General features: G+C 41.4%; 1 protein-coding gene and 1 long non-coding RNA gene across 3 annotated transcripts in view; one reads left to right on the forward strand and one right to left on the reverse strand.

Annotated features, from left to right (window-relative positions):
- Positions 1-24,535, forward strand: part of LOC125933238 (uncharacterized) — a 39,285-nt gene that overhangs the window by 10,807 nt on the left and 3,943 nt on the right. Inside the window, exons 2-3 of the long non-coding RNA XR_007460900.1 lie at positions 629-752; positions 15,925-15,997. This is a non-coding gene — a long non-coding RNA (uncharacterized LOC125933238). The remainder of the gene's footprint in view (positions 1-628; positions 753-15,924; positions 15,998-24,535) is intronic.
- Positions 18,809-24,535, reverse strand: part of RYR2 (ryanodine receptor 2) — a 754,822-nt gene continuing 749,095 nt past the window's right edge. The window contains exons 99-102 of one of the 2 annotated variants that reach the window (XM_049646094.1): positions 23,879-23,943; positions 22,124-22,224; positions 21,073-21,124; positions 18,809-20,342 (exon numbers count right to left, since the gene is read on the reverse strand). In XM_049646094.1, the coding sequence (XP_049502051.1) occupies positions 20,247-20,342; positions 21,073-21,124; positions 22,124-22,224; positions 23,879-23,943 (314 nt within the window). In that variant the 3' untranslated portion in view covers positions 18,809-20,246. The remainder of the gene's footprint in view (positions 20,343-21,072; positions 21,125-22,123; positions 22,225-23,878; positions 23,944-24,535) is intronic. The other variant, XM_049646095.1, reaches the window with a different exon arrangement.

A 24,535-nucleotide genomic window follows, 5' to 3' on the forward strand; every position in this document is an offset into this window, starting at 1 on the left:
CCAGGCTCCCAACTATTATTCCTTTTATTATTAATACTAATCTGTGTGTATGTAGCAATCAGAATATATATACCATGTAATAAATTTTTGAATCAATAGTTTCCTCATGGCATTGATTGATATGTGACTGAACAGGACTTACAATTTAAAATGATATAACTGTGTCAGAGTCTTACCATCTATGCTGGTGGGGCTTCCCCACCACATTGCTCACCATTTTCATGGCCTTGGAGACGCCAGGCGAGGCTGCGTCTGTGGTGAGGGCCTGACAGGCAATGGCCAGCTGACCAGGCCCGGAATTGTTGAAAGAACCCGGGGCTTTCTGCCACTTCCGGGTCCACAAACGATCCAGAAACTTTATATCTAGTGCTTCTGACTTGATTCATCTCTCAGGAACTGACAGAAACTCAAATAAAATAAACCCAAAAGGCTCTGGGGAGAAAACTAGAACATTAATTCCTTAATTTTCCATAAAATCTATGATTGTCTCTAGAACACTCGATACCTTAGTCCTACCTCAGTCTGTGGGCTTAAAAATATCTCCCCCAGTTTGCATACAACCGGTGCCATTTGAACATGAGGATACAAAACACATCAGTGCTTCCTTCATATCCTCTTCCTGTTTCAGCAAGGGATGATTCAAGTTGAGCTGATGTCAACGTGTGCTGGGCACCCTGGGACCCAAGTCTCAAAGTGAAACCTATCCGAGTTCAGATAATCCAACCAGCTTCCAGCTTGTTTCTGCAGTGGAGGTAGGTCCATCTGCTCCGGGGGTGGTTGTGGGAATAAACAGAGAATGTATTTCAAACGTCTAGCAGAGAGCCTGCCCCAAGTTCACTTGCTTGTCCACCTGGTCGCCAGCTCAGGGAGAGCCCAGTTCCTGCTAAGTGCCCACACCCTACTCCATGGGGATTTCTACCTGAACCTCTCTTGGCTAACTTGCCTTAAGGCTTAGACATAACCAGCTTTTCAAAAGTTGAGTCAAAGATTAAGTTTTTTTTTTAAAAGTTAAATCTCTTTGGGCCACAACAGCACTTGAGACTTAATTACTTTATAAATGAGCTTTGATTTCTCAGTTGTGACAGGCTTTCCACCCTCCCTCCTACCCACAGTTCAGTTGACTATGCCTAATTCTCTTATCTTGCTAAGTCATTAAATACGCATTTGCTAAAGTCATTTCCCTTCTCTCCTCCCTCCCCCCCCCCCACCCTCTCTGGAGATTTTATCCTAATTACTGATTTGCTTTCCTTCATGAGAGTATGATTAGTTGGTGAATCTTTTGTTCACTAACGTGTCTATGTGGCGGGGTGGTCTTGTGGCTCCTTCTGTGCTGATGCTAGTCGAGTCCTTCTTCCCTTGTCTTTCCAAAGAAGAGAACTGGTAGGAAGAGAAGTCCAAAGTATACAGTTGGTCTAAACGAGCAATTTTTGGACTGGGTAAACCATTGGTGTCTTAGGCAGGGTTCCTCTATAAGTGAAGACTGAGACAAAATCTGCTGGGCAGGTAGTTTGCCTGTTGGCGGGACATGTAAACCCAGGGACAAGAGTAAGACACCAAGGTGAGGGTAAAAGGATGGAGTGAGAGGTAATGCACGGGCGTGTTGCCAAGTTCACCACTGTTTGGTGCACAGACATTCCGCATTCCAACCTACTGAGCCTGGGTCTATGTTTCTTCACTTAAAGCTTTCCTATGCGCTCTCTCCATACTAACTTCATGTGCTGCACACAGGCACATTTCTCCACCACCTTGCAAGAATTATTAATCCTGTCCTTCTGCTCTTTTTCCTGCAGTAAATTACGGGGGCCAGGGTTGGGATGCCATTGATAATATCTATCTTGCAAGACCCATATCAGACATGAGGTTGACAAGTGAGAAACCAGGACCCCCAGAGAGTGCTAGGGTGCCAAAAATAGCATATAATCTCGAGAACTTTTGAGGCCTTTCCACGTCCTTCCCTGACCTCCACGTACATTGCAGATCATACATAAAGCGTTCCTAGGCTCAACAGGACAAGGCAGATTTGGGACCAATCCCCTGCCTTCTCGTTGGCTGCCCTTCCAGTAATAAAGCTTTCTCTGCTTCAAACCTGATGTTTCAGAGATTTGCTTACTGTGCATCGGACACACGAATCTGATTTCAGGGTTTGGCAACACTGTGGCATTTTCTGAGGATCTTGCCGACACAGGGCTCTGACTGTCCTCCCCGGGGCAGTAGGAGACAGCGTGCATCCATTGACTCCGGTTCCCTATCAGTCATAGGACTTGGCTCCCGGGTTGCACTTTGGGGTAGGAGGTGTATGAGTAACCTTGTAGGCGATAGAAACCTCAGGCATGTCATGCTGCAGAGCCGGAAAAGCCCAGAGCAGGAAGCAACGGGTAGATGGCGTAATCCAGGCACCGCACTGTCGGAAGCAGCAGCCTGAAGCTGGCAGACACCTGAGTAGGAGCGAAGGGGAGCAGCGCATTAGAGATCAAATTGGGATGTGAACCATCAGCCCTTTTAATTCTCCTTCCAATCTAATTTCACAAAGGATACAGCCCTTTCTCAAACCCTATATCTGGTGCTACTCATTTTGAACTAAAGGCTAGAAGGAAAATCAAAAGTGATTAACGACACTCTTGGTGTATCAGTTATTTCAAATAACATTGTAAAACTCTCCAAAATCATTTGAACCTGCATGCGACCATACCGCAGAACACATTTAAGAGGAGTGTTGAGTTGGGGAAGGAGGCATGGAGTCAAGTCAAGCAGCAATGAGATATCCCCACTCCCCAAAGCATCAGGAGTTTGCTTAAAGCACCTTGACACTGTCCAATGGAAGCTCGTGGCTGGTTGGAAAGCTTCTGCCGCGGATTCTGAATCCCCTTTAGAGTAGGGAGCGGGATGATTTCAAACCTGAGATGATGGAGGCACAGAGAGAATGCTGCCTTACAAACCAGAAAGTCCTGGGGGAAATATTTTCTTCTGACAACGAAGGAGACCGTTTTCTGCTTCTGAAGTGGCTTGCTTGTGATTCAGACAGAGCATTTTTATATTTCTTCGGCGTAACAAAAGTAATTTAGAGTCTAAATTTAAATGTGCACGATTCCAGAGGGCAGGGAGTTGATTTATATACTTATCACATTGTGGCTAATCATGTATTTGAAGAACAAGAGGAAATTACACTAAGTAAAGAGGGCAAATATGTAAAGGCCAGAGTGTCTTCAGAAATCAATTACTAGACTCTGGTTAAAAGTCACACGCATGATAACTGACAGGAGAGGTTTACATTCAGATCTGTAGAGAAAACATGACCTTCACCTTCTAAGTTAATGAAAGAACACTTCGCGTTGCCCTGAGGAAAAACAACAATCCTCTAGCTCACAGAAAAGTGAGCTATTTAACTATATAAACTATAGACACGTGCTTGTAGTTTTCATCAGCTGTGATTTCTCATTCTGAGGATGTTTTCAGGAAGAGAGCCTGACCTTAGGATGCGGTAGTAGGATATTTGCCTTAGAAGAGTCAGCCTGTAACCCATAAAAATCTTGCAAGTGCGTTACAATTTCTGGAGGAGAACAGACGCTATGGTATTTGTCTTTGCTATTTCTGCTCTGAGACAATGGGAATTTGAGCAAAGTCGATATCCCAGATGACACCGGAGAAAGAGAAAGGCAGAAGGGAGACCCAGCGAGAGAATGATTGAGTGAAGCAGGTGTGTATGGTGGAGGCAGAATGTTGGAGGTAGGACAGAAAGTAGAAAGGAACATTTGTAAGATTAGTCATCTTTATATAGTATGGGGAGTAAAGACAGAAGACAATGTGTCCAGAGAGATAGACAAGGTCAAGGCCTTAAGAAACAAAGGCTCTTTAGAAGTTTATTTTAGAAGCTGCACACAAGATAATGATAAGGGGGTTATGCTAAAGGCATGTTTGTATGAATGAGGGATTTAGTGGTAAGCTATAGATACGTTTGGCTATAACTCAAAAAAATGATTAAGGATAAGAAAAGAAAGTTATGACTTTCCCCTCCTGCTTCAATAATAATTGAGAAGATTCACATTTGCTGTTCTGGAATGAAGACATGGCAAAAAGTTCAGACTGAGCTTGGTAATAACGGGAAAAGATTGGGGTGTGAGAGAGAGAGAGAGAGAGAGACACGCTCTAGGAGGCTTCCACTTAAAACCAGCCTGCCAACATGTTTATATATGTGATCGACTTCCTTAAATTCTTATCAAGGGGATTAAAAAGATAAATTTTAAAAATACACAATGCTTTATAATTGACTTGGGAACATCAGATGCAGATCATATAGAAGACAAATTTTAGTCAAGGAACACAAGAGAAACTTTTAGAGGTTATCAGCTTCCAGTAAGCCAATAAAATGATAAATGAATAGAAAGACCATAAACTTTCTCTTAAATACCAAGAAAAGCTGAGGCACACACAATTTATGACAGTCTCGTTGTGAAGATTGTTATAATGTAATCAGAGACCCTAACCACATTAGATGTTTCAGTATTTTAAACTATAGAAACAACAAAAAACAGCAAGGAGGATTCAGTACATTTGATTTACCACCTGCTTGAAGCATGGATACAGATATTAACAGGTATGATAAAGAGTAATATTTACTGAGCATTGTTCAGGCACACAGTAATGTTGGATGCTTTATCTCATGTAAGTCTTCTGACAATGCAAGGAAGTCAGACATTGTTATTTTCATTCTACAGAGGAGAAAACAGATTTAAAAGGGTTGGGAAATGTATCCTATTCAGTTTCATTCACCCCATGTTCATAGTACCTAGTCTAATGCTTGGCAAATAAAGATATTTAGTAACTATGTACTGAACAAATGAATGATGCTTGAATGAATGAATGAACAGAGTAATGATGCCTACATTCACAGCTTGGACTGCCTAATGTCAAATCTTTAAAACCTCTTTATTGCTTGTAACTAACAGGACTGTGACACACAGTTTGAAATGAGAGTTTCATAATATTAATACTTGAAGCACCCACCAAGACAAATAAGTTACATCCTTTCTTGGACACTTGGATGACTAATCCAATGGGATATCTACCAAACCAATCCTAACACCTATGGAGAAAATAGGTGTTTAGCCCCTCCTTCATTTTCCAAACCAAAAATTAGTGCCTACATTCAAGATAGGCTTAAAAAATGACTAGGGGGGAAGCATAATAACAAAGTGCCTGCAAAACCCCATCCTTACAAATAAATTAAACCCCAAAGTATTCAACAGTCAGGGAGTCATCACAGTCTTTTTCAAAAGCGGTGGCGAGGCGGGGAGAAAAAGAAACAGTGCTTAGAGGAGTCAGGAACGAGGACCCTTCAGAAAAATTTCAAAATATGAACTGAGAAAGAAAAAAATCAGAATTGGTGCAACATAGATGATGTGTGCCATGCTCACCACAGCAAGGAGAAGTCCTGTCCCACGTTCACTTATGTATCTTCTTCAATTAAGCAGTCAAATTGTCTCCACTTGGTGCACCATGAGCGCACGATAATTTTACGAGGAGCCGAACACGGTATATGCATGCAAAGTGGAGGTGGAGTCAAACACGCTTGGCGGGAGACTTCACCGCTGCTCCTTGCTGGTGTCCTCTGTCCGTGATCCCCCAGGAGACAGACATCCAGCCTGGAACTCGGCGCTAAGAGAAATTGCCCGTAGTTCCCCTGGTTCAATCGTCGTTTCCTGGGTCTGATTACATCTTGCCTTGTAAAAATGTTTCAGTCAAGTGGTAAGTACAGGGAGGGGACTTCATTTCTGGCAATGAAGTAGGCTACCCATCGTCACCATCTGTCCCTGGTAAGACAAATAAAAACCCTGAATAAAATATAAAAATCGGTTTTGGCTTAAATATTTTCATTAAAGTGTATCATGCATGGAGAAAAAGTCCAGTAAGTATATAGTTAATTAGCCTAAGGGAACACATGTGGATAATAAACACCCATATCAACATAAGTAACCCCACTTGCATTTCCAAAGCCAGGCTGTGCTCCCTCTGAGCCACAAACCCTCTCTTCTTCCCTCAAGTAGATTTTAAAACCATAGATTACTTTTGCCCATTGGGAATCATGCGATGTTTATTGTTTTCAGATCTAGCTTCTTTCACTCGACTGTGAGATTCATCCATATTATTCATGTGCAGTAGTTCATTCATTTTCATTGGGGTGTAGTATTCCATTGTGTGAATATAGAACCTAAAGATAGAATTGACTTACTGAATTGTGGAAGGACATTTCTCTGCAGCGTTTAGATATTACAGACTATACTTCTATGAAAACTATTGTATATATTTCCCCCCATATGTACCGTTGAGTATATGCCTAGTAAGGGAATTTCTGGTTTACAGAGAATGCATGTGATCACCTTTATAGATATCATTATGCATAAAAGTCATCTTATTAAACAGCCTTGATGAATTGGCAAGAAAGTAAGGAATAGTTGGGTAACAGAGTCCTTCTTATTTCCTTCCTACTTACCTTCTTCCCTTCCTTCCTTTCTTCTATCTATCCTTTCTTAATTCAGCCTCAGAACCATTAGGTAGGGCATTTGGGTGAGGAGAGGGCAGTGGTAGCATCCCTGTGTGGGCTGTAGGAATCCCAAAGAAGTGAGGACAGCTTCATGGGAGAGTGAGAGTTAAGTCTGGGGGGTTGGGAGGGGTGGGAGCAGACCAGAGAGGGCTGTTGAGGGATGAGAAAGGTGTCCAGATTGGAGGAAAGTGGCCAGCCTGGTAGCAGCGGTGAGTGGACATGGGGATAGCTACGTAGGCAAGAACGGCGTTCTAGGGATATCCCAGCCTGAGTGGAGTGACAAGAGTGGCCAAATGGAGGATGGTGTGGCAATGGAAGATTGGTTACATATTATTATTAATCTAACAAATAAATCTATTCAGAATAAAGGGACCCAGGTTTTGAACTGTTGGACAAAAGACTTATAAATATGACAGGGGACATTCTAGAATGAACTCTGTGGTGTTGGACTGGAGTTGGAGATATCAGTTAAATTCATCATTTTCAATATGTAGAAATATAGAAATGTAGATGTGGATGTAAGTGTGCATGTGTGTGTGTGTGTAAACATACATATATCCCCTAGGTTTGGCCACTGTGAATATGGATAGTTTTACTCCTTCCTTTTCAATCTGGTTGCCTTTTATTTCTTGCCTAGTTTCTCTGGCTAGGTCCTCCAATACAAAGTTGAATAGAAATGGTGGTGAGAATGGACATTTTAATTTTGTTCTTGATGTTAGGGGCAAAGCATTCTGTCTTCCACCACTAATTATGATGTTAATTGAGAGGTTTTTGAAGATGTTGTTATCAGGTTGAGAAAATTCCTATTTCTTGTTTGTTAAGTGTTTTTATCATGAAACTGTATTGGATTTTGCTAAATGGTTTTTCTGCATCTATTGAGATGATTGTGTATTTTTTTGGTGCTTCACTCATTTTCTGTTTTTTTTTAAATTTTATTTAAATTATTTATTTATTTTTTTAAAGACAGAGAGAGACAGAGCATGAGTGGGGGAGGGGCAGAGAGAGAGGGAGACACAGAATCCAAAGCAGGCTCCAAGCTCCGAGCTATCAGCACAGAGCCCAACATGGGGCTCAGACTCACAAACCACGAGATCATGACCTGAGCTGACGTTGGACACTTAACCAGCTGAGCCACCCAGGTGCCCCTATTCATTTTTTAAATAAAGTCCCCATTTTCAGTCTCTTTTCTCTCCATGACTTTCAGTATTTTTTGCTGTGATTTCTTCAAGTTCACTAATCTTTTCTTTTATAGTCTAAGCTTTCATTAATTCCATCTCACCTACTCGTCATCTCAGACACTGTATTATTACTTTGTCTCTCCTGGTACTTGTTTTCTCTTGGTATCAGAACAAATTACTACAGATTTGGCATTTTAAACAACACTCATTTATCACCTCAAACTTCCATTGGTCAGAAGTCCTGGCACCCCCTGATTCAGGGATTCTAAACTTTGCCTCTCTCAGCAATTTCTTACTTGACACATCTCCAAAGGCAAGGGAATTAAAAGCAAAAATGAACTATTGGGATCTTATGAAGATAAAAATCTTCTGCACTGTAAAGGAAACAACCAACAAAACTAAAAGGCAACCAACAGAATGGGAAAAGATATTTGCAAATGACATATCGGACAAAGGGCTAGTATCCAAAATCTATAAAGAATTCACCAAACTCCACACCCTAAAAACAAATAATCCAGTGAAGAAATGGGCAGAAAACATGAATGTGACACTCCTCTAAAGAAGACATCCGGATGGCCAACAGGCACATGAAAAGATGCTCAATGTCGTTCCTCATCAGGGAAATACAAATCAAAACCACACTGAGATAACACCTCACGCCAGTCAGAGTGGCTAAAATGAACAAATCAGGAGACTATAGATGCTGGAGAGGACGTGGAGAAACGGGAACCCTCTTGCACTGTTGGTGGGAATGTAAACTGGTGCAGCCGCTCTGGAAAACAGTGTGGAGGTTCCTCAAAAAATTAAAAACAGGTCCACCCTATGACCCAGCAATAGCACTGCTAGGAATTTACCCAAAGAATATGGGAGTGCTGATGCAGAGGGGCACATGTACCCCAGTGTTTACAGGAGCACTTTCAACAATAGCCAAATTACGGAAAGAGCCTAAATGTCCATCAACTGACGAATGGACACAAAAATTGTGGTTTGTATATACATTGGAACACTACTTGGCAATGAGAAAGAATGAAATCTGGCCTTTTGTAGCAACATGGATGGAACTGGAGAGTGGTATGCTAGGTGAAATAAGTCATACAGAGAAAGACAGATACCATGTTTTTTCACCCTTATGCGGATGCTGGGAAACTTAAGACCATGGGGCAGGGGAAGGAAAAAAAAAAAAGAGGGAGGGAGCCAAACCATAAGAGTCTCTTAAAAACTGAGAATAAACTGAGGGTTGATGGGGGGTTGGAGGGAGGGGGGGGTGGGTGATGGGCATTGAGGAGGGCACCTGTTGGGATGAGCATTGGGTATTGTATGATAACCAATTTGACAATAAATTTCATATTAAAGTAATAAACTTTGCATCTCACACGTTGAACTCCAGGTGTTGGCAGGGATGCCTTCCTCTGCGGAGTCCCTGGGGAGGAATACACTTCCAAGCTCAGTCAGGACACAGCAGAATTTACTTCTGTGCAGCTGTAGGTTAACGTTCCTATTTCCTTTCTGGCGATTGGCCAGGGTCATTCTCAGCTTCTGGAGGGCACTTGCATTTCCTGTCCCAGGTATTCTCTATGTTTAAAGCCAGCACTGGGGCACCCATGGGGGGCTCAGCCGGTTAAGCGTCTGACTTTGGTTCGGGTCATGATGTCCTGGTTTGAGCCCTGCATCGGGCTCTCCACTCTCGGGGAGCAGTGCACTTCAGATCCTCTGTCTCCCTCCCTCTCTCTCTCTCCCCCTCCCTCCCTCTCTCAAAAGTAAACATAGAAGAAAAATTTTAAAAGCCAGCACCACTGGTTTAAATTCTTGCCGTACTTTCAATCTCTAAACATTCTCTTCTGATGAGTCTCTTTTCTGCCTTCAGCCTGAGGAAATTCTTTCAGATGTTTCTTTTCCTGACCTCAGGTATTTTCCTCACGGGCCTCTGTTGATCCTTACCCACTTAAAGACTGGAGGGGACCCTCCATGCATCTTCAGAGCTTTCTTTCTCTGCAGCTTTCCTCCTTCTCTGGTTCTCTTCGCACAGAACGCTAACCACCAAAGGCCCCCCTGGACTCCTGGCAACGTGTAGTTAACTTAGACAAGGTGATGCTATTGTGTTGAGTAAGGGAAGTTAACCAGCACGATCTTAAATAGTTGATTTATATTGAGTTTGAAATGAAATATTTAAATTTTTATAAAGAATTCACTGTCACCAACGATTATATCCTTGAAGATCAGTTTGAGAAATACTGATCTAGATGAAGAAATCAAAAATCATTATTTCAGGACTGTTATGGGTTGAATTGTGTTCCTGTAACAAAAGATATGTTGGTACCCTAGCCCCCAGTACCTCATAATGTGGCCTTGTTTCGAGATGGGGCCTTTAAGGAGGTAATCAAATTAAAATGAGATCATTATAGTGGGTGGGCCCTAATCCAGAATGACAGGTGACCTTATAATAAAAAGGAAATATGGACAGGCACACAGGGAGAATGCTATGTGGAGGTTAAAGTTGCATTGACATAGTGCCATATCAAAGATCGCCAGCAACCAGGGGCAGCTGGGTGAGAGAGCCATGGGACAGGCATAGGGCATTGTCCCTCACAGCTTTAAGGGGAAGTGTGATTTCAGAATGAACTGACACGATAAATTTCTGTTTAAGCCACTCAGTTTGAAGACAAAATAAACAAACTGAACATCCAACATGTTTCTAGTTTGATACCTATAAGGATGTCAATTTTCTATACTCAATAATTTTAACACAATTATAATTAAAACTCCAATAGGCATTATTTTTTGGAACTCATGAAAATGATTTAGGTCTTAACTGAAAAGAATTAAAGCATTAGAGAAATCGAGAGTTTGGGGAAAGATAATAAATGAGGATGGGGGGCTTGCTGTATTATAGATTAAAACATTTTGAAGTTTTAGTGATTTAAACATGGTCCAAATGTAGGATTTGTTCACTTCTTACTGCGAGGAACAGAAAATTAGTTCAAACCAGCTTAAGCAGTAATGAAAATGTTAGTGTTTTCTATAAATTAAGAAACGTATGGAAGGCTTCTGATGACAGTGTAGTCTAGATGTTCATGATGGTATTAGGAACATAGCTCCATTTCTCTGTGCTTCTTCCCTCTGCCTTCCCCTTCTGTCAGCATCATTCTTGGACTGCCTTCTCTTACAGTAGCAAAATGTCTGTCTGAACCGTGAGAGCTCAGTGCTTGTCATTCGGATGCAAGGGGATTCATAGCCAAGGAGATATATCAAGTCCCATAACTATCCAATAAGAGTCCCAAGCTTCCTTCTGATGGACCATCTTTAGTCAACTACCTACCCCTGTAACAATCACAAAGTCAAGAACATGGTTACTTCATTGCTGACCATCTTTGAACTATATAGAAAGGCTCTTCTTACACAAGAATAATTGAAACTAGAACAAAAGGACACTTGAAATAGTAAGGAAGACACACAGTTGGGTAGAATTCACCAGTACAACTACTTTTTAAGGAATAATTTTTATAACAAATCCAATGACTTCAGTAAATTTAGGGCTACTTACATTTTTTAACCATTTTGTCAGTATGGTATTGTGTTTTTCAGGGATCTGTCCATTTCATTTTAGAAAAACTAAAGTGTCAAGTTTATTGTCAGATAGTTGTTGATAGTACATAACGTCCTGTGGTATCTACAGTATCCAGAGTGATATCCTTTCTTTCATTCCTGATATTAATAAATCATGCTTTTCTCTTCCCCTTTTTTCATGCTTAAACAGTGTTGCTACGGATTTATCAACCTTTTTTTTTTTTTTTATCCCCTTCAAAGAACCAATTTTGGCCTCATTAATCTTTTTTTTTTTTTTTTTTAATTTTATTGATTTCAGCTCACATCTTTCTTCTACTTACTTTGGGTTTAATTTCTTATTTCTATTCTAATTTCTAAATATAGAAACCTGCACAATTGATTTTAAATCTTATAAATACACAGGCATTTAAGCTATAAATGTGCCTCTACTTATTGCTTTAGCTACATCCATAAATTTTGCTATGTTCAATTTTACTTCATTCTTTTTGAAATATTTCCAACTTAACTCTTACAAGAATTTTTGTTTCAACTGGCAAAATGGCAGACAGGCCTAACAATAATGACAAATGTGCAAAAGTGGAAAAGTCCTTATAATCATGGTCCCTATTCTCTAGTTCCTAATCAGCTTTTAGCCTTTTGATTTTTATATCAGGGTTGGAAGAAACAGGGTCATTATTCCCATCTGCTCACCTTCCTTCCAACTTATGACCTTTAACAAAGGACTTGCTGATTCCTTTTTCCTTAGTGGTCCCTTTATCCAGTATTACAGCCAAAAATGAAATTCAAAGCAAGTGGTCAATAATTGACTGCTTTTTGGTCTTGGACCTGGATGGATTCGGGTTCCCTGGAAACCTAATATTACTTACCCTTTTAGTACTTTCTCAGAGAAACAACCGGAATCCTATAAACAGACATGAAATGAGAGGTGCCTGGGTGGCTCAGTTTGTTGAGTGTCCGACTTCGGCTCAGGTCGTGATCTCATGGTGTGTTAGAGCCCCACACCAGGCTCTGTGCTGTCACAACAGCTCAGAGCCTGGAGCCTGCTTCAGCTTCTGTGTCTCCCTCTCTCCCTTCCCCTCCTCCACTGACACTCTGTCTCAAAAACTAAACATTAAATAAATAATTAAAAAATCATGAGATAATAAACATAAAATCTAAATATTCTCTTTTACAAGCACAGAGAATAAAGTAGAAACAACTAAACTAAACTCAGAATTACAGAGAAAATGCACCATTCTAGATTGCTCAATGAGGCAACTATTAAGAAGTTAGTTAAGGCACTGAATTGTACAATTATGAATACACTGAACTGATAAAAATTTCCCTTAGTCTTAGAAAAACTTTAGGTTTAGGAGTGGTTATCTCTTGCAAAAATCTCATTTTGTTACATTGCGCAAGTTAATAATGTCAAGTCCCTTGCTTTGAATCATGTTATTCAATTCTTAATCTTTGCATAAACTTTGATCCTCAGAATTCTGCCATTAATATCAGAAAAAGTAATCAAGCCTTAGCCATGTTAAATGAATTCATCAATGCAAGTTAATTTATCAAATATATATGGCTGGTAAGTTCTAGAGCTGGGGCTCAAATCCAGATCACCTGACTCTCAGGTTCGTGCTCTAACACATCACACTGAAGGCCAACGCATCATGTCCTTGTCAAATAGTCATATGACCTTAGGGGCTTCAAGATCATTAATGCAACGTTCCCTTAAACTGTAGTCAGTGAACCACTTATCGCAAGTACTGTGTATTAGTGAAGACTGGATACTGATTCGAGATACAGACTCCCTGGCCTTATCAGACCTTCCAAATCAGAATATTTAGGGGCATGGCTGAGGAATCTGAAATACTTACCAATTCCCAGATGATTTATGCTCCTATACTGAGAAAATCTTTCCTAGGAAGACTGAAAAATTGCCATATAGTCTCTACTTAAATACTTCTCAGGGGAGTAACGCCTCCCCAGTTTGCCCAAATCACTGTTGGGCAGAAGTATCAAAAGGCCATCCAATGGAGTGCCTGGGTGGCTCAGTTAGGCGTCCGACTTTTCATTTCGGCTCAGGTCATGACCTCACAGTTTGTGAGATCGAGCCCCGCGTTGGGCTGTGCGCTAACAGTGCAGAGCCTGCTTGGGATTCTCTCTGCCTCTCTCTCTCTCTCTCTCTCTCTCTGTCTCTCAAAGAAAAACTTTTTTTAAAAGGCCATTGGAAAGAAATACCTCTATATATTACTTCTGAAAAGTGGTCATTAACTTTTGGGAACAAAAAAGGTTTCTTTTTCCTCTCACATCTTAAAGACTTGTATTTTTCAGATTTGATGAGCAGACCATCTATGCTTTCATTCAATAATTAACCGAACCATTCTCCTTATTGGAGAACGTGAAAGTAACGTAAATGTTAAGAAAACTTTGTTCTTTTTCTGTGACCTGTTAGCGTGAGGCCATGTTTAACCACGCCTCGAAGCTACTTTTTCCTTGTCTTTCCTTTTCGATTATTAAATATTTCAAGTGTCCAAGAATCAAACGAAAACTTACATGGTGGACACTTGTATCAGACTCAAACCTCATGCGCATGTTCAGATTTCTTTCATGCTACTTGCTTCTGGGGTCTCCAGCCTTTGGTTCTGCCTCAGCCTCCTGCACCAGAAAACATTTTTGGGCCCTCACAGTTCTGCTTTCTCCTTGGTCAGAGGCTGACCAACCTCTTGCTCTTGACACCTTGGGCCCTCCCACACTCGAGCTAAGTGGCCCCACTTCCTACCTGCCAGCTTCGATCCACCTGCCCACTACAGTGCATGGGTCTGATATTCAGGGTGGGGTCTTACAGGCCAGAGGATCCAGTCCGGCAGGTGGAAGGGTACTTGATACACCTCGAGGTGAATTCTGACCGATGGGAAACGAGATGAGGAGAAATGACAGATTCACTCCCTGCCCTATCTCCTTCCCTTGGACTATTGTAACATACAATTTGTTTTCACAGAATGTCATGGGAGGTCCTAGCGTGACAACCGGACACACCTGTGTGGTACCTTTTTCTCTTCCTTGCTTGTGATGGGGCACAGCCATTGCCTGCATGCATTAGTTTGCATTGCTACACACCCTTCCCTGACTCACCCTTGTTGCTTGGCTCTCCTGATAAAGCATAATCACCTCCATCCTTGCTGCAGGCTGCATTCTGGAGAACCCAGGCTATGACAATACCATGTAGTCACTAGCCAGCATAAATAATGTCGTTCCTTTCCTGACATTATGCCTAGTATAGAATATACATTATTTTTTGTGTGTAGCATTCTTCCACAGCTCATTCTAAACTTAGCCTTCATGACATTTTATATGCAGGCAGTCATTTCATGATTTATACTCTTCAAACAAAATGATAAAGAGTTTCTAGCAGTTTATCTCACTGGTGAAAAACTGCTTAAATAATTTTTTCTCTTCTGTATATATAAAAATAAAGAATAAAATGACAATCATCTGGCTATGAATTTTTATTAATTTATAATATAATATCTTGCCTAGGCTTCTGCTCTATTCATCTTTATTTTATGTGGGAGGAAGGCCCTTAGCTTGGTCCTAATATAAAAAGCTAAATAGATCTCTCCAATTTCTCTTTCTGCAAGTAAAGAATAGGACATCTTAAGATCATCCATTACTTTTCTTCGTGACATTATATCTTCCTATATTTCTGAATTTGCATATAAAATATTAGGTCTACCTAATGTTAACACGATTTTGGAAATTAGGTTGAAAACTGCAGGTAATTCAAATTACATGTACAATAACTTCCAGGTCTGGTGATCTTTTGAAAAAAGTTATTAACGCTAGTGTTTCTACTTGTGTGTTAATATAGTATTGTTCGTGTTAGAAGCATTACACTTTATAATAGTAGTATTAGCCAGGTCTATATAAATTTTTTCTCTACAGACAAAAATTGAAAGGCCCATTTAGCCACACTTAATGCAAAGGGAGGACACATAGATCACACTTACAAATTTCTTGAAAAATAAATTTTATGATGTGTGGTAGGAATTGGAACACTGTGGGTGTGTGGGAGATGGTGGACAAGACAGGGAAATCCGTTGCTCCTTTGCCATTAAAACACTTTTGCCATTAAAACACTGTTGACGTGCTAACACGTACGATTCTTTGATTCCCTAAAACTTTCCTCAACTGAGGACATCCAAAATGTTTAAGAAAATGAATCCAAATTATTTTTTAAAAAATTTTTAATGTTTCTCTTTATTTTGGACAGAGAGAGGGACAGAGCGTGAGTGGGGGAGGGGCAGAGAGAGAGGGAGACGCAGAATCTGAAGCAGGCTCCAGGCTCTGAGCTGTCAGCGCAGAGCCCGACTTGGGGCTCAAACTCATGGAGTGTGAGATCATGACCTGAGCCGAAATCACATGCTTAACCAACTGAGCCACCCAGGTGCCCATGAATCCAAAGTATTTTAATCATGATGAATATTACAACCGGGTCCAGATCTTTTAGCCACAATTAAGTAACTTATGGACCATTAGGAAAACCAAGGAAACATTCAGTAGAACTCCATCAAGAAGTGAGGTAGACACTGAAATAAAATATCGAGGTGAATGAAACTTCACCTCCTGTCTTGGATTAAAATTGATGCTGTTTCTTTTTTTCAGAAATAGTGCATTTTGACACCAGCTCTTCATGTGATAATCACTTCCAGAATTCCCCTTATCAAAGACGCAGAAGGTGAGTACCAGTGACATTTCATCAAAGCTTTTGTAACTACCTGCTTTCCTGTTTCATTTCTGCTGGGTCATAAAGTGCCTGTTACTTTTCAAGCCAATCTGACCACAACAGGAAAAAGTTTAAACAGAAACTTGGCTTTTTAGAGAAAGCTCCAGCTCTCCCACTGAACCGGGCACTTCTGCAAAGGCATTTAACCTGCCTAGATTGCTCATCCGAAACATGATTGCTCAAATCCTTTCCAGCGCGAACGTTCTAGAAGGCCTTGAATGTCATACATACAAAGAGAATAGTGCTTCTACTGCTCACTACACTGAGTTGTGACATTATAAATACTCTGCCATTTGGGGAACATGGAACTTTAAGGACTCACTCAGCTGTTTAGCACTCATATTAGCTACACAGTTGAATACTAGCAGTCTAGATGATATGATGGGTTCTGACCTTGTCCTATTAAGAAATGTGTTGGGGCGCCTGGGTGGCTCAGTCTGTTTGGCATCTGACTCTTGATTTTGGCTCAGGTCATGATCTCAGGGTTTGTGAGTCTGAGCCCGGAATTGGGTTCTGTGCTGACATTGTGGGGCCTGCTTGGGATTTAATCTCTCTCTCTCTCTCTCTCTCTCTCTCTCTCTGTGCCCCTCCCCTGCACATGCACACTCTTTCTCACACTCTCAAAATAAACTTAAAAAAGAGAAATGCGTAATCAGGGGCAGGGTGGCTCAGTTCGTTAAGCACCCGACTCTATTCCAGCTCAGGTCGTCATCTCACAGTTCATGAGACTGAGCTTCACGTTGGGTTCCGTGCTAACAGCACAGAGCCTGCTTGGGATTCTCTCTCTCCCTCTTCCCTGCTCTCTTTCAAAATAAATATTAAAAATGTGTTACATTTATGGCTATTAAAAAACCCAGGTGCCATCCGTGCACTTGTACCAATGTGAGATGATATTTTCCAGGTTTTGTCACAGGTATTTCAGAATGTTAAGATAGAAACATCACCAGTAAGGTGATAGGGAGGTCATCCTCTTCACCGTACAATATTTATAAAATAATTTGGAGAATGTCTAACCAAATGTATCCATGTCAAGTTTACATGAATTCCATGCTTGGTAAATGTACTAAACACATTTGTTTAAAGTTCTCCTTTACTGTGTCCAGAGTAAACGAGACACTGGCCACACTGATGGCCACCTAAAGCCCTTTTTAGCAATGGGGAGGGAGGCCATATTGGTATATTCACCCAGAAAATTGGAGTTTAAGAAAACAGGAACACTTCCCCAGTAAAGCAACATAGTGAAAAAAAAAAAAAAAAATCATTTTCACAGCTATGCCTTTGCAATGGCAAAGAATGTAATTTTCATTACAATATGACTTTTAAATAAGGTTTTGAGGAACTAAGAACTGCCTCTTCTATGTGAGAAAAATGACGATCAGTCCAAGGACTAAGTACCATTTAGTGCATCTGGAAATCTTCAACCATGATTCTAAATGTATTTAATGGAGTAGGATCAAGAGAGATTTCTGGGAAGAGAGAGACAGAGAGAGGGGAAATAAGAATGGCAGAAAAATGTCTGTGTTAAAATAAATATGCAAACATTATTTTGTGAATGTTTGAATGATTGTCTAATACAAAATCTTGAAAGGGATGACATTTCTTGAGTTTGAGTCAATCAGTTCAGAGTTTAATCAGAGAAGTGGTGAGCCACGTTGTTTGAGATTCATGTGACATTTCCTGGGAGAATTAATAATGCTGATACATAAAAGCCCCTCTTCTCTTGAGGACTCGAGAAGGGAATAGAGAGGTGATCTCCTCTAAGTGTCAGCCACAATAAGGCTGGGCAGTGGGTGGCTTTCTAAAGTGACTGGCTTTGCTCCCTTACTCTTCCTCCAATGCCAATGCCCATGCCCAAAGTCCAAGGGTGGAGGAAGCTCTTTTTCCAGAATTCAGCCTTTTTCTGTTTCTCTGTGAGCACTGTCACCTTCCCAGGCACTAAAGCCGGGAGTGATCAATTAGGAGAGTCAACAAGTCTGCAAAATCCAGGCCAGGAGATGACTAGGGATTTGTTCTCTCACCTCTCACCTGGACTGTTGTTTCACATCAAATCTGACTTTGCTTTATTCATGAAGACCCAAATCTATCAGATTTTATGTCCTGGAGAAATATGTATTCCTTTTCACTGTATGCTTCCTCTGCAGTTTTGTGGCAAAGGGGAACATACTTTTTAATGTTTTATGGAGCTGATCTATTTTATTCAGACACCTCAGAACATAAGATCACCTCCCTGGGCAGGCTTGGGAATTCCCATGGTGTGGTCGAATTGACTCTATTCCTTCTCCCAAATAAAAATGATCCCAAAAGACAAATGCAAACTCTAGGTACCATAGCTCTCATGTTGTGTCAACAAGTTGAAAAATGACAGGTGATACCCAGCCCAGGGCTTGGAACACGGCGAATGTTCGATTAGTGTCTGAGTATCTAATAACACCACTTGCTAGTGTACCAGTTCTCTTTCATATGAAGGCAAAAAATGAATCTGTACTATTACAGGGGGAAAAAACTGCCCTGAGCAAGGAAGAACCTTCTGGAATGAAAGCTGTATAAAAATTAAATGATTTGGGAGACAGTGATCCTTCTGTCATTGGTGGTTTTAACGAACTCCTGATGTCCCCGAGTCAGGGAAAGGGCAGAGGTGAGGCTAGGTGGTTCAAACTGCCTGCTGACTCTGAGTTTCCGTCATCATAAAGGCAGCAAGCTTGCTGGGCCACAAGGAAATCTGAAGGCATTAAAGGCCATAGGGCAGGGTTTGCATTGCCCCAGACCCCTCTCAAGTTAACAGCTCAAGGTTTTATAATGCCTCCCAACTATACATGAAATGGAGAAAGAAGAGAGTGAGAAAGTTAGTTAAATAGTTTAATCAGAGCAGTTTTCCAATTCTAAAATTAACAAGCAGACTTGTAATAAAAGAGCTCCAATGTTTGCAAAATGATCTTGCTTCCATTCTGAATCTGTCTTTTTATTTGTAAAGATAAGCATTACATTTAAAAGGACTCAAAATGGAGTGACTGGTAATTATCACCCGTGGTTTTTGATGCATCTGATGAACTCCCTGAATGGATATTGCTTCAGCTTTGATATTAAAAAAATGGCCGGACAAGAAGTCCTTAATCAGCAACTGATCACAGGTGGCCAAAAGAAAGAGAAAAACCCAAAACTACTGTCAAGTTCATAATGTATCACATTGTTGGTGGATGACACTGGCTCCAAATATACAATTAAGCCCACGACACTTTATTACTATGAGTAGAATTATCATGAAAGGTCTCTCACGTTCATCAACTTGCTTCTGGAGGTTTTCTTTGTTCTTTTTAAACTTGCATAATAAACATGCAATGAATTATTTCTTTTGAAAGTGTTTTTTTTTTTTTTTGCAGTCTTTGTGTTTTCATACAAAGATTTCATAAAGTCGCAGTGTTGCACCAGAGCATTACCAAAATAAGAGCACGATCACATGGGGAGGGTAAATGTAAATTTAGTGAATGAGAAGAGCCTCCTCTCGTCCTGAGACAGGCCACCCGTCTTTTTTTTTTAAAAAGGTGCACGCAAACTGCTTTTCTTACCCTCCCCCACCAGAGAAAAGAATAAAGGGAAAAAAAAAAAACACAAAATCAATCTGAGAAAAAAAAGATCGACATGAAGAAAATAAAGATGTTTTTTTTCATGCACACATCTTCTGCATAGCTCAACCCACATATAGTAAGGCACTATTTCCCTTCGTAAGTGGTGTCCACGGCAATCTCTTAAGTGCTACAGTGCTCTGTGACCATTAGAGAGTTCCTCTCAGGATGGTGAAATAAAGGGGCCGGATGAGTGTGGCTGTCACGCGTCTCTGTGACTGTCCCATAGCTCAAGGGGACTTCCAGGAGTCTCAGAAGGAAATCGGTCCATTTGCGTTATGACTGAGAGTGTCCGAAATGGTGTCCTTTCCAGAGTTCCTATGTTGTCTGTGTATGAATTTAGAATATTCTTCAGTCTTTATTCTCAAAGAAAATACACAAGGTGGGGGGGAAAAAGCACAGTCGGGTCTTCAGAAACAGAGTTCACTGCTCCCAGAAAGCATATAATGCTGGCAATTCACAAATTCAGCAGGATGTCTCCAAGAGAGCAGAGAGAAAGAGAGACAGAGTCAGACACAGAGAGACCGAAACAAAGAGTGAATGTGTATGTTTTGGTTTTCAGAGGTGACCGGAGTCTGAGTTTAATTTAGCTGGTCTTCATACTGTTTCCGGAAACAATCCCCTGCTGGGAAGAATTCCCAGCATCTTTCTTGATACATCTTCCAGACATAAGATTCCTGTAAACGTAAAGGAAATGTATTAACATCATGTCTTTCCCCAGGATCTGTGCATTACCACAAAATACAAGATACAAACACACGTTTGTTGCATATATATCACATACCCATGTAACTGTGTAAGTGCACATAATTACATGATTCGAAAAGCCCAAATTCATCTAGAGAGTGCCTAGCTATACCAGACCTCATATATTTCTATTAATAATCCATCTTCATCTGGACCATAATACAATGATGACTAAAAACACTATTTGTGGCATATGATTTTATGGGTTCTCTTAAGGAAACATTATTAATTGTATCCTTCAAATTCAAACTGCTAACAATCGGAGGTGAATATTTGTGGAGGGAGAATTTCAAATACTTAACGAGAACCGTAGATATTTCATACACAATTATTTTTAATTGATCCTAATATTGTGGGCTGGAACTCATCTGAAACCATCTGCTATCTGATTAAGCAATCAAGGACATTATACTTATCAGAACACAAAGCCCTGCATTTTCAGCTAATTAAAAGCTTACATTTTTTATGTGAACTTACGATTTTACTTTCTCGACAAAAGCAATCTTTGCACGCTCGTCTGGGATAACAGGAATTTTTTGTTAAGATACTATATCTGAAAGTAATCCCAACTCTTCAGGTTTAATGCACACATTTTCCCCACCATGTCCATATTCTCTGTCACTTCTTTCAGAAGACGGTGTATGGTCACTGTTTACCTACCTGTCCCGTGTGCTCTGTTTCATCTTTGTTTATGAGATACATCAGAAAAAACCTACAGATACAGAGAGACAAATCAGAAATGGGTTGTATGGAAATGTCAGCGTTCACAGATACTTCTGATCTGGCTACGGGCTAACTGCACACTGTTGGCAGAGCGGAGAAACGTATCAAAACTGCAAAACGTATCAAAAGACGCCACGGGAACCAAAAGCTTAACCATTTTTAAAAAGTACGTTTTCAAAGTAGCTACAATGTGGGCGTGTGCAGATCAAGTTATACCTCTCGGGAGCTGCTGTACATCAGGTTTCGTGTCAGATCGCACTTAGCCACTCATGGGGCAGGAATCACAATCCCCATTTAGAAAGCAGGGATTAAAAAGTTCAAATAACTTGCCTAATGTCCCACAGTTGTGAATGCCGAAGCCTGCTTTTTTTCTTTTCTTTTTGCTACAGTGCTACTCTGCCTCTCTTCTGTTTGATAGCAAAATTGGGTTAGAAACCAAGAATAATTTTTTAGCAAACTGCAGCTAGGGCTAGTCCTATAGCAACAGCCAGATTTCTATGTATTAAAAAAAAAATGCAACTTTGAATCATGTTAGAACACAGTGCCTAAAGAGGATAATTGGGCCTAAAGAGATCTGTATGTCCTCAGAAAATGAAGATGGAGATTCCTGAGTCCCTAGGAGGCATCTGGAGTCTGCCTTCTTGAAATGGGAAACACGGCCAAGGCTCTCTGAGAGGCTGAGCATGTATTTCGCTTATCATTTTGCATCTTTCCATTTCGTGTTCTAGAAGGTATCATTCACATGAAGGGCTGCGAGTTCTTTTCTTATCACATACCCGTCTGATACCACACCGCATACCAGATACACATACCTCCTGAGGACAAGGGGACCGCTAGCTGTGGGTCTTTCTCTCAAAGAGATAGACGAAGCCTGAGTTCAACAGTATAAAGAAAGGAAGCTATGTCTCTTCTGCTTCTCACGCTTGCTAACAGGGGGGCACTGGCGGGTATAAGGAGGGGCTGGAGAGTCTGAGTCAGGCACACTCACAGGTAATTGGCCAGGTTGTGTTCCTGTAAAGTGTGGGTTTCAAAGCCATGTGGCACTGTGTCGAAGTAATCGTTGCCTATCCCACAGATGAAACATTTGGTCTAGAAGACAAAGGGAAATATTTACATGTCAGATTTCAGAAAGCAAAACAAAGGAACACACAACTCGCCACTTAGGGGGCAGCTGCTATGCTTACTCGATGTTTGTAGAAGATCACGACAGAAGGCTGTGCCAAGCACACGAACGCTAATTTAACTGTTGCCACAACTATATCTGGCTGGAGGTTTAAATGACATAGGTACCAGCAACAAGTTCACATGTAGGAAGAAGCGTATAGGATCACGATGGCCGAAAAGCACGGTCTTTTCCTTATTTCCTCCAGCTTAAGTGAGAGTGCCCAGACTTAGCCATCAGTCTTGTTCATGACATTAACTCGAGTTATGTAGACGGGACTCAGTGTGCCCTCAGCTGAAACCACCAGCTTGGTACCTACTGGAACAAAGTCTGATGACCCAGGGGAGGCGGGAAAGGTCCAGATTACTCCCATCTGGAGAGAGCCAAATCAAATATCAAGCTGTGGGGTGTTCGATCAATGACTGAGAGAGGGTCTGCCACGGGCCAGGCACTGAGCTAAAGTGCAGAATTAACCAATGAACAGTCATCATCAGAACTTTCTACTCCAGGAATGAGGCGCCTGCTCTTTGTGCCCCTCGCTTGTTCTAACCAGATCTCTCAGAGCAGCACCTGCTTAGGTCCGTGGTGTGCAGGACCAGCACACAAAAGCTAAGGAGAAGCAGGCCTCCCGTTTCATTATGAGAATTTCACATGTATCAGCTCAAGCAAATGTGATAGTTATTGCCCTCGTGTGGCTCCAGATGCTCATCGTGCTTGCAAATTAGCAACTGTTTAATGCCATCGGAGGCATGTTTATGATGCCTTAGATTCTAGGGCCTGGACTCAAGACGATTAAGGTAATTTATTCAATTCCCTCTGCCTTATTGATCAACAACTGTGGACAGCAGGAAGGCCACATTCAGAAAGGCAACAGGTCTTTATACCATTTGATGTCTTGACTAACGGGCTCATACTTCGCAGCTTCACCCATGAACCTGCCCCTCCTCTGTGTTACTTATCGCTGTGACTCTGGAAACCTGGGTAGCGTCCCCGCTTGCTCCAAACACCTCACCTCTGCATCTGGACAATCACCCGCTGCTTGTCATGCCAACTCCTACGTACTGCTTGAATCCATCTGGTTCCTACATCTTCGGTGGACGTCTTTCGCAAGAGCTTCATCATCTCCTGCCTAAAACATGCTCCCAGCCCACCTCCCTGCCCCGATCTTGTTAGTTGCTAATGCACTGCCAAACCCCATCACCTTACTTAAAACCCATTTCTGATTTTCCACAGGCTGTACGTTACACTATACATCTCTCCAATGAGTTATTATAAAGGGTTCAACACACCGCTCTGCAGTTTCCTGTTTACTTATTTGTCAGTGAATCCATCATTCGGAATGGGTGGTTCTCCTCAGGGAGCAGGAGACATTACTGTTTGCACGCCCCCGGCGTCCGCCATGTTTCCTGCCTACCACAACGATATGCGTTGCCCGGATGGAAAACAGGCCGAGGAAGTCACACATCGCTCATGCCCTTTTCCTACTTTCTCCCACGGCCGTGATTCTTTGATAAAGACAGTAGGAAAAATGAATGCCCACAACAACAACAACACAGCTGAGTCAGACGCGGCAAGACTCACCTCCATGTCTTCTTTGACTTGCTCCTGTTGGTCTCTTAGCTCTCCAAAAGCATCAATAATTAAACCTGGTGTTAAATAAAAACACACTCGAATCTTTATCAACCAGAGAATAATAATGAAGCTCACAGCCCCGTGGCTAGTCCTCCCAAGGAAAGAGAAAATGTACAGCCAGGTTGGGAGAAGTCGTGAGTGAGCACACACTTGATACTCCTCCTAGGGCAGCAGCGTTATCTCTTGGGGGGCAGAAGCACAGCGGGTACTGTGCTTACCCCGTCCCTGAGAAGGGGGTTTGAAAACAAAGTGACAGGGCAGGAAAAACCGCTCGTTAACGTGGCACATGCACCTGGTATGTTAGCCGCCATGTTGTTCCAAGAAAGAGCAATAGAGATTTCTGGTGGCAAAGCGCAGGAAAGTCTACTGATAACATTTTCAGGTACCGATTTGGAAATCAGACGTTACCATATGAACTGAGGAATCTGCCTCCACTCATTCTCGTTACGCGTTCCTCACAAGTAAACTTGCCGGCCTGTTATTAACTGTGTCAGCCAGGAGCTAACTGCACCGCGTTGTTTCCTCTCAGCTCGTTTCCCTCCTGTGACTTACTGGCTGCACATCTTTTTCCGAGTGTTTTATGAGTTTGCTCTCTTATAAAATATG

Source organism: Panthera uncia, chromosome D2 (genome assembly GCF_023721935.1).
Source record: "Panthera uncia isolate 11264 chromosome D2, Puncia_PCG_1.0, whole genome shotgun sequence".
Taxonomy (NCBI): Eukaryota; Metazoa; Chordata; class Mammalia; order Carnivora; family Felidae; genus Panthera; species Panthera uncia.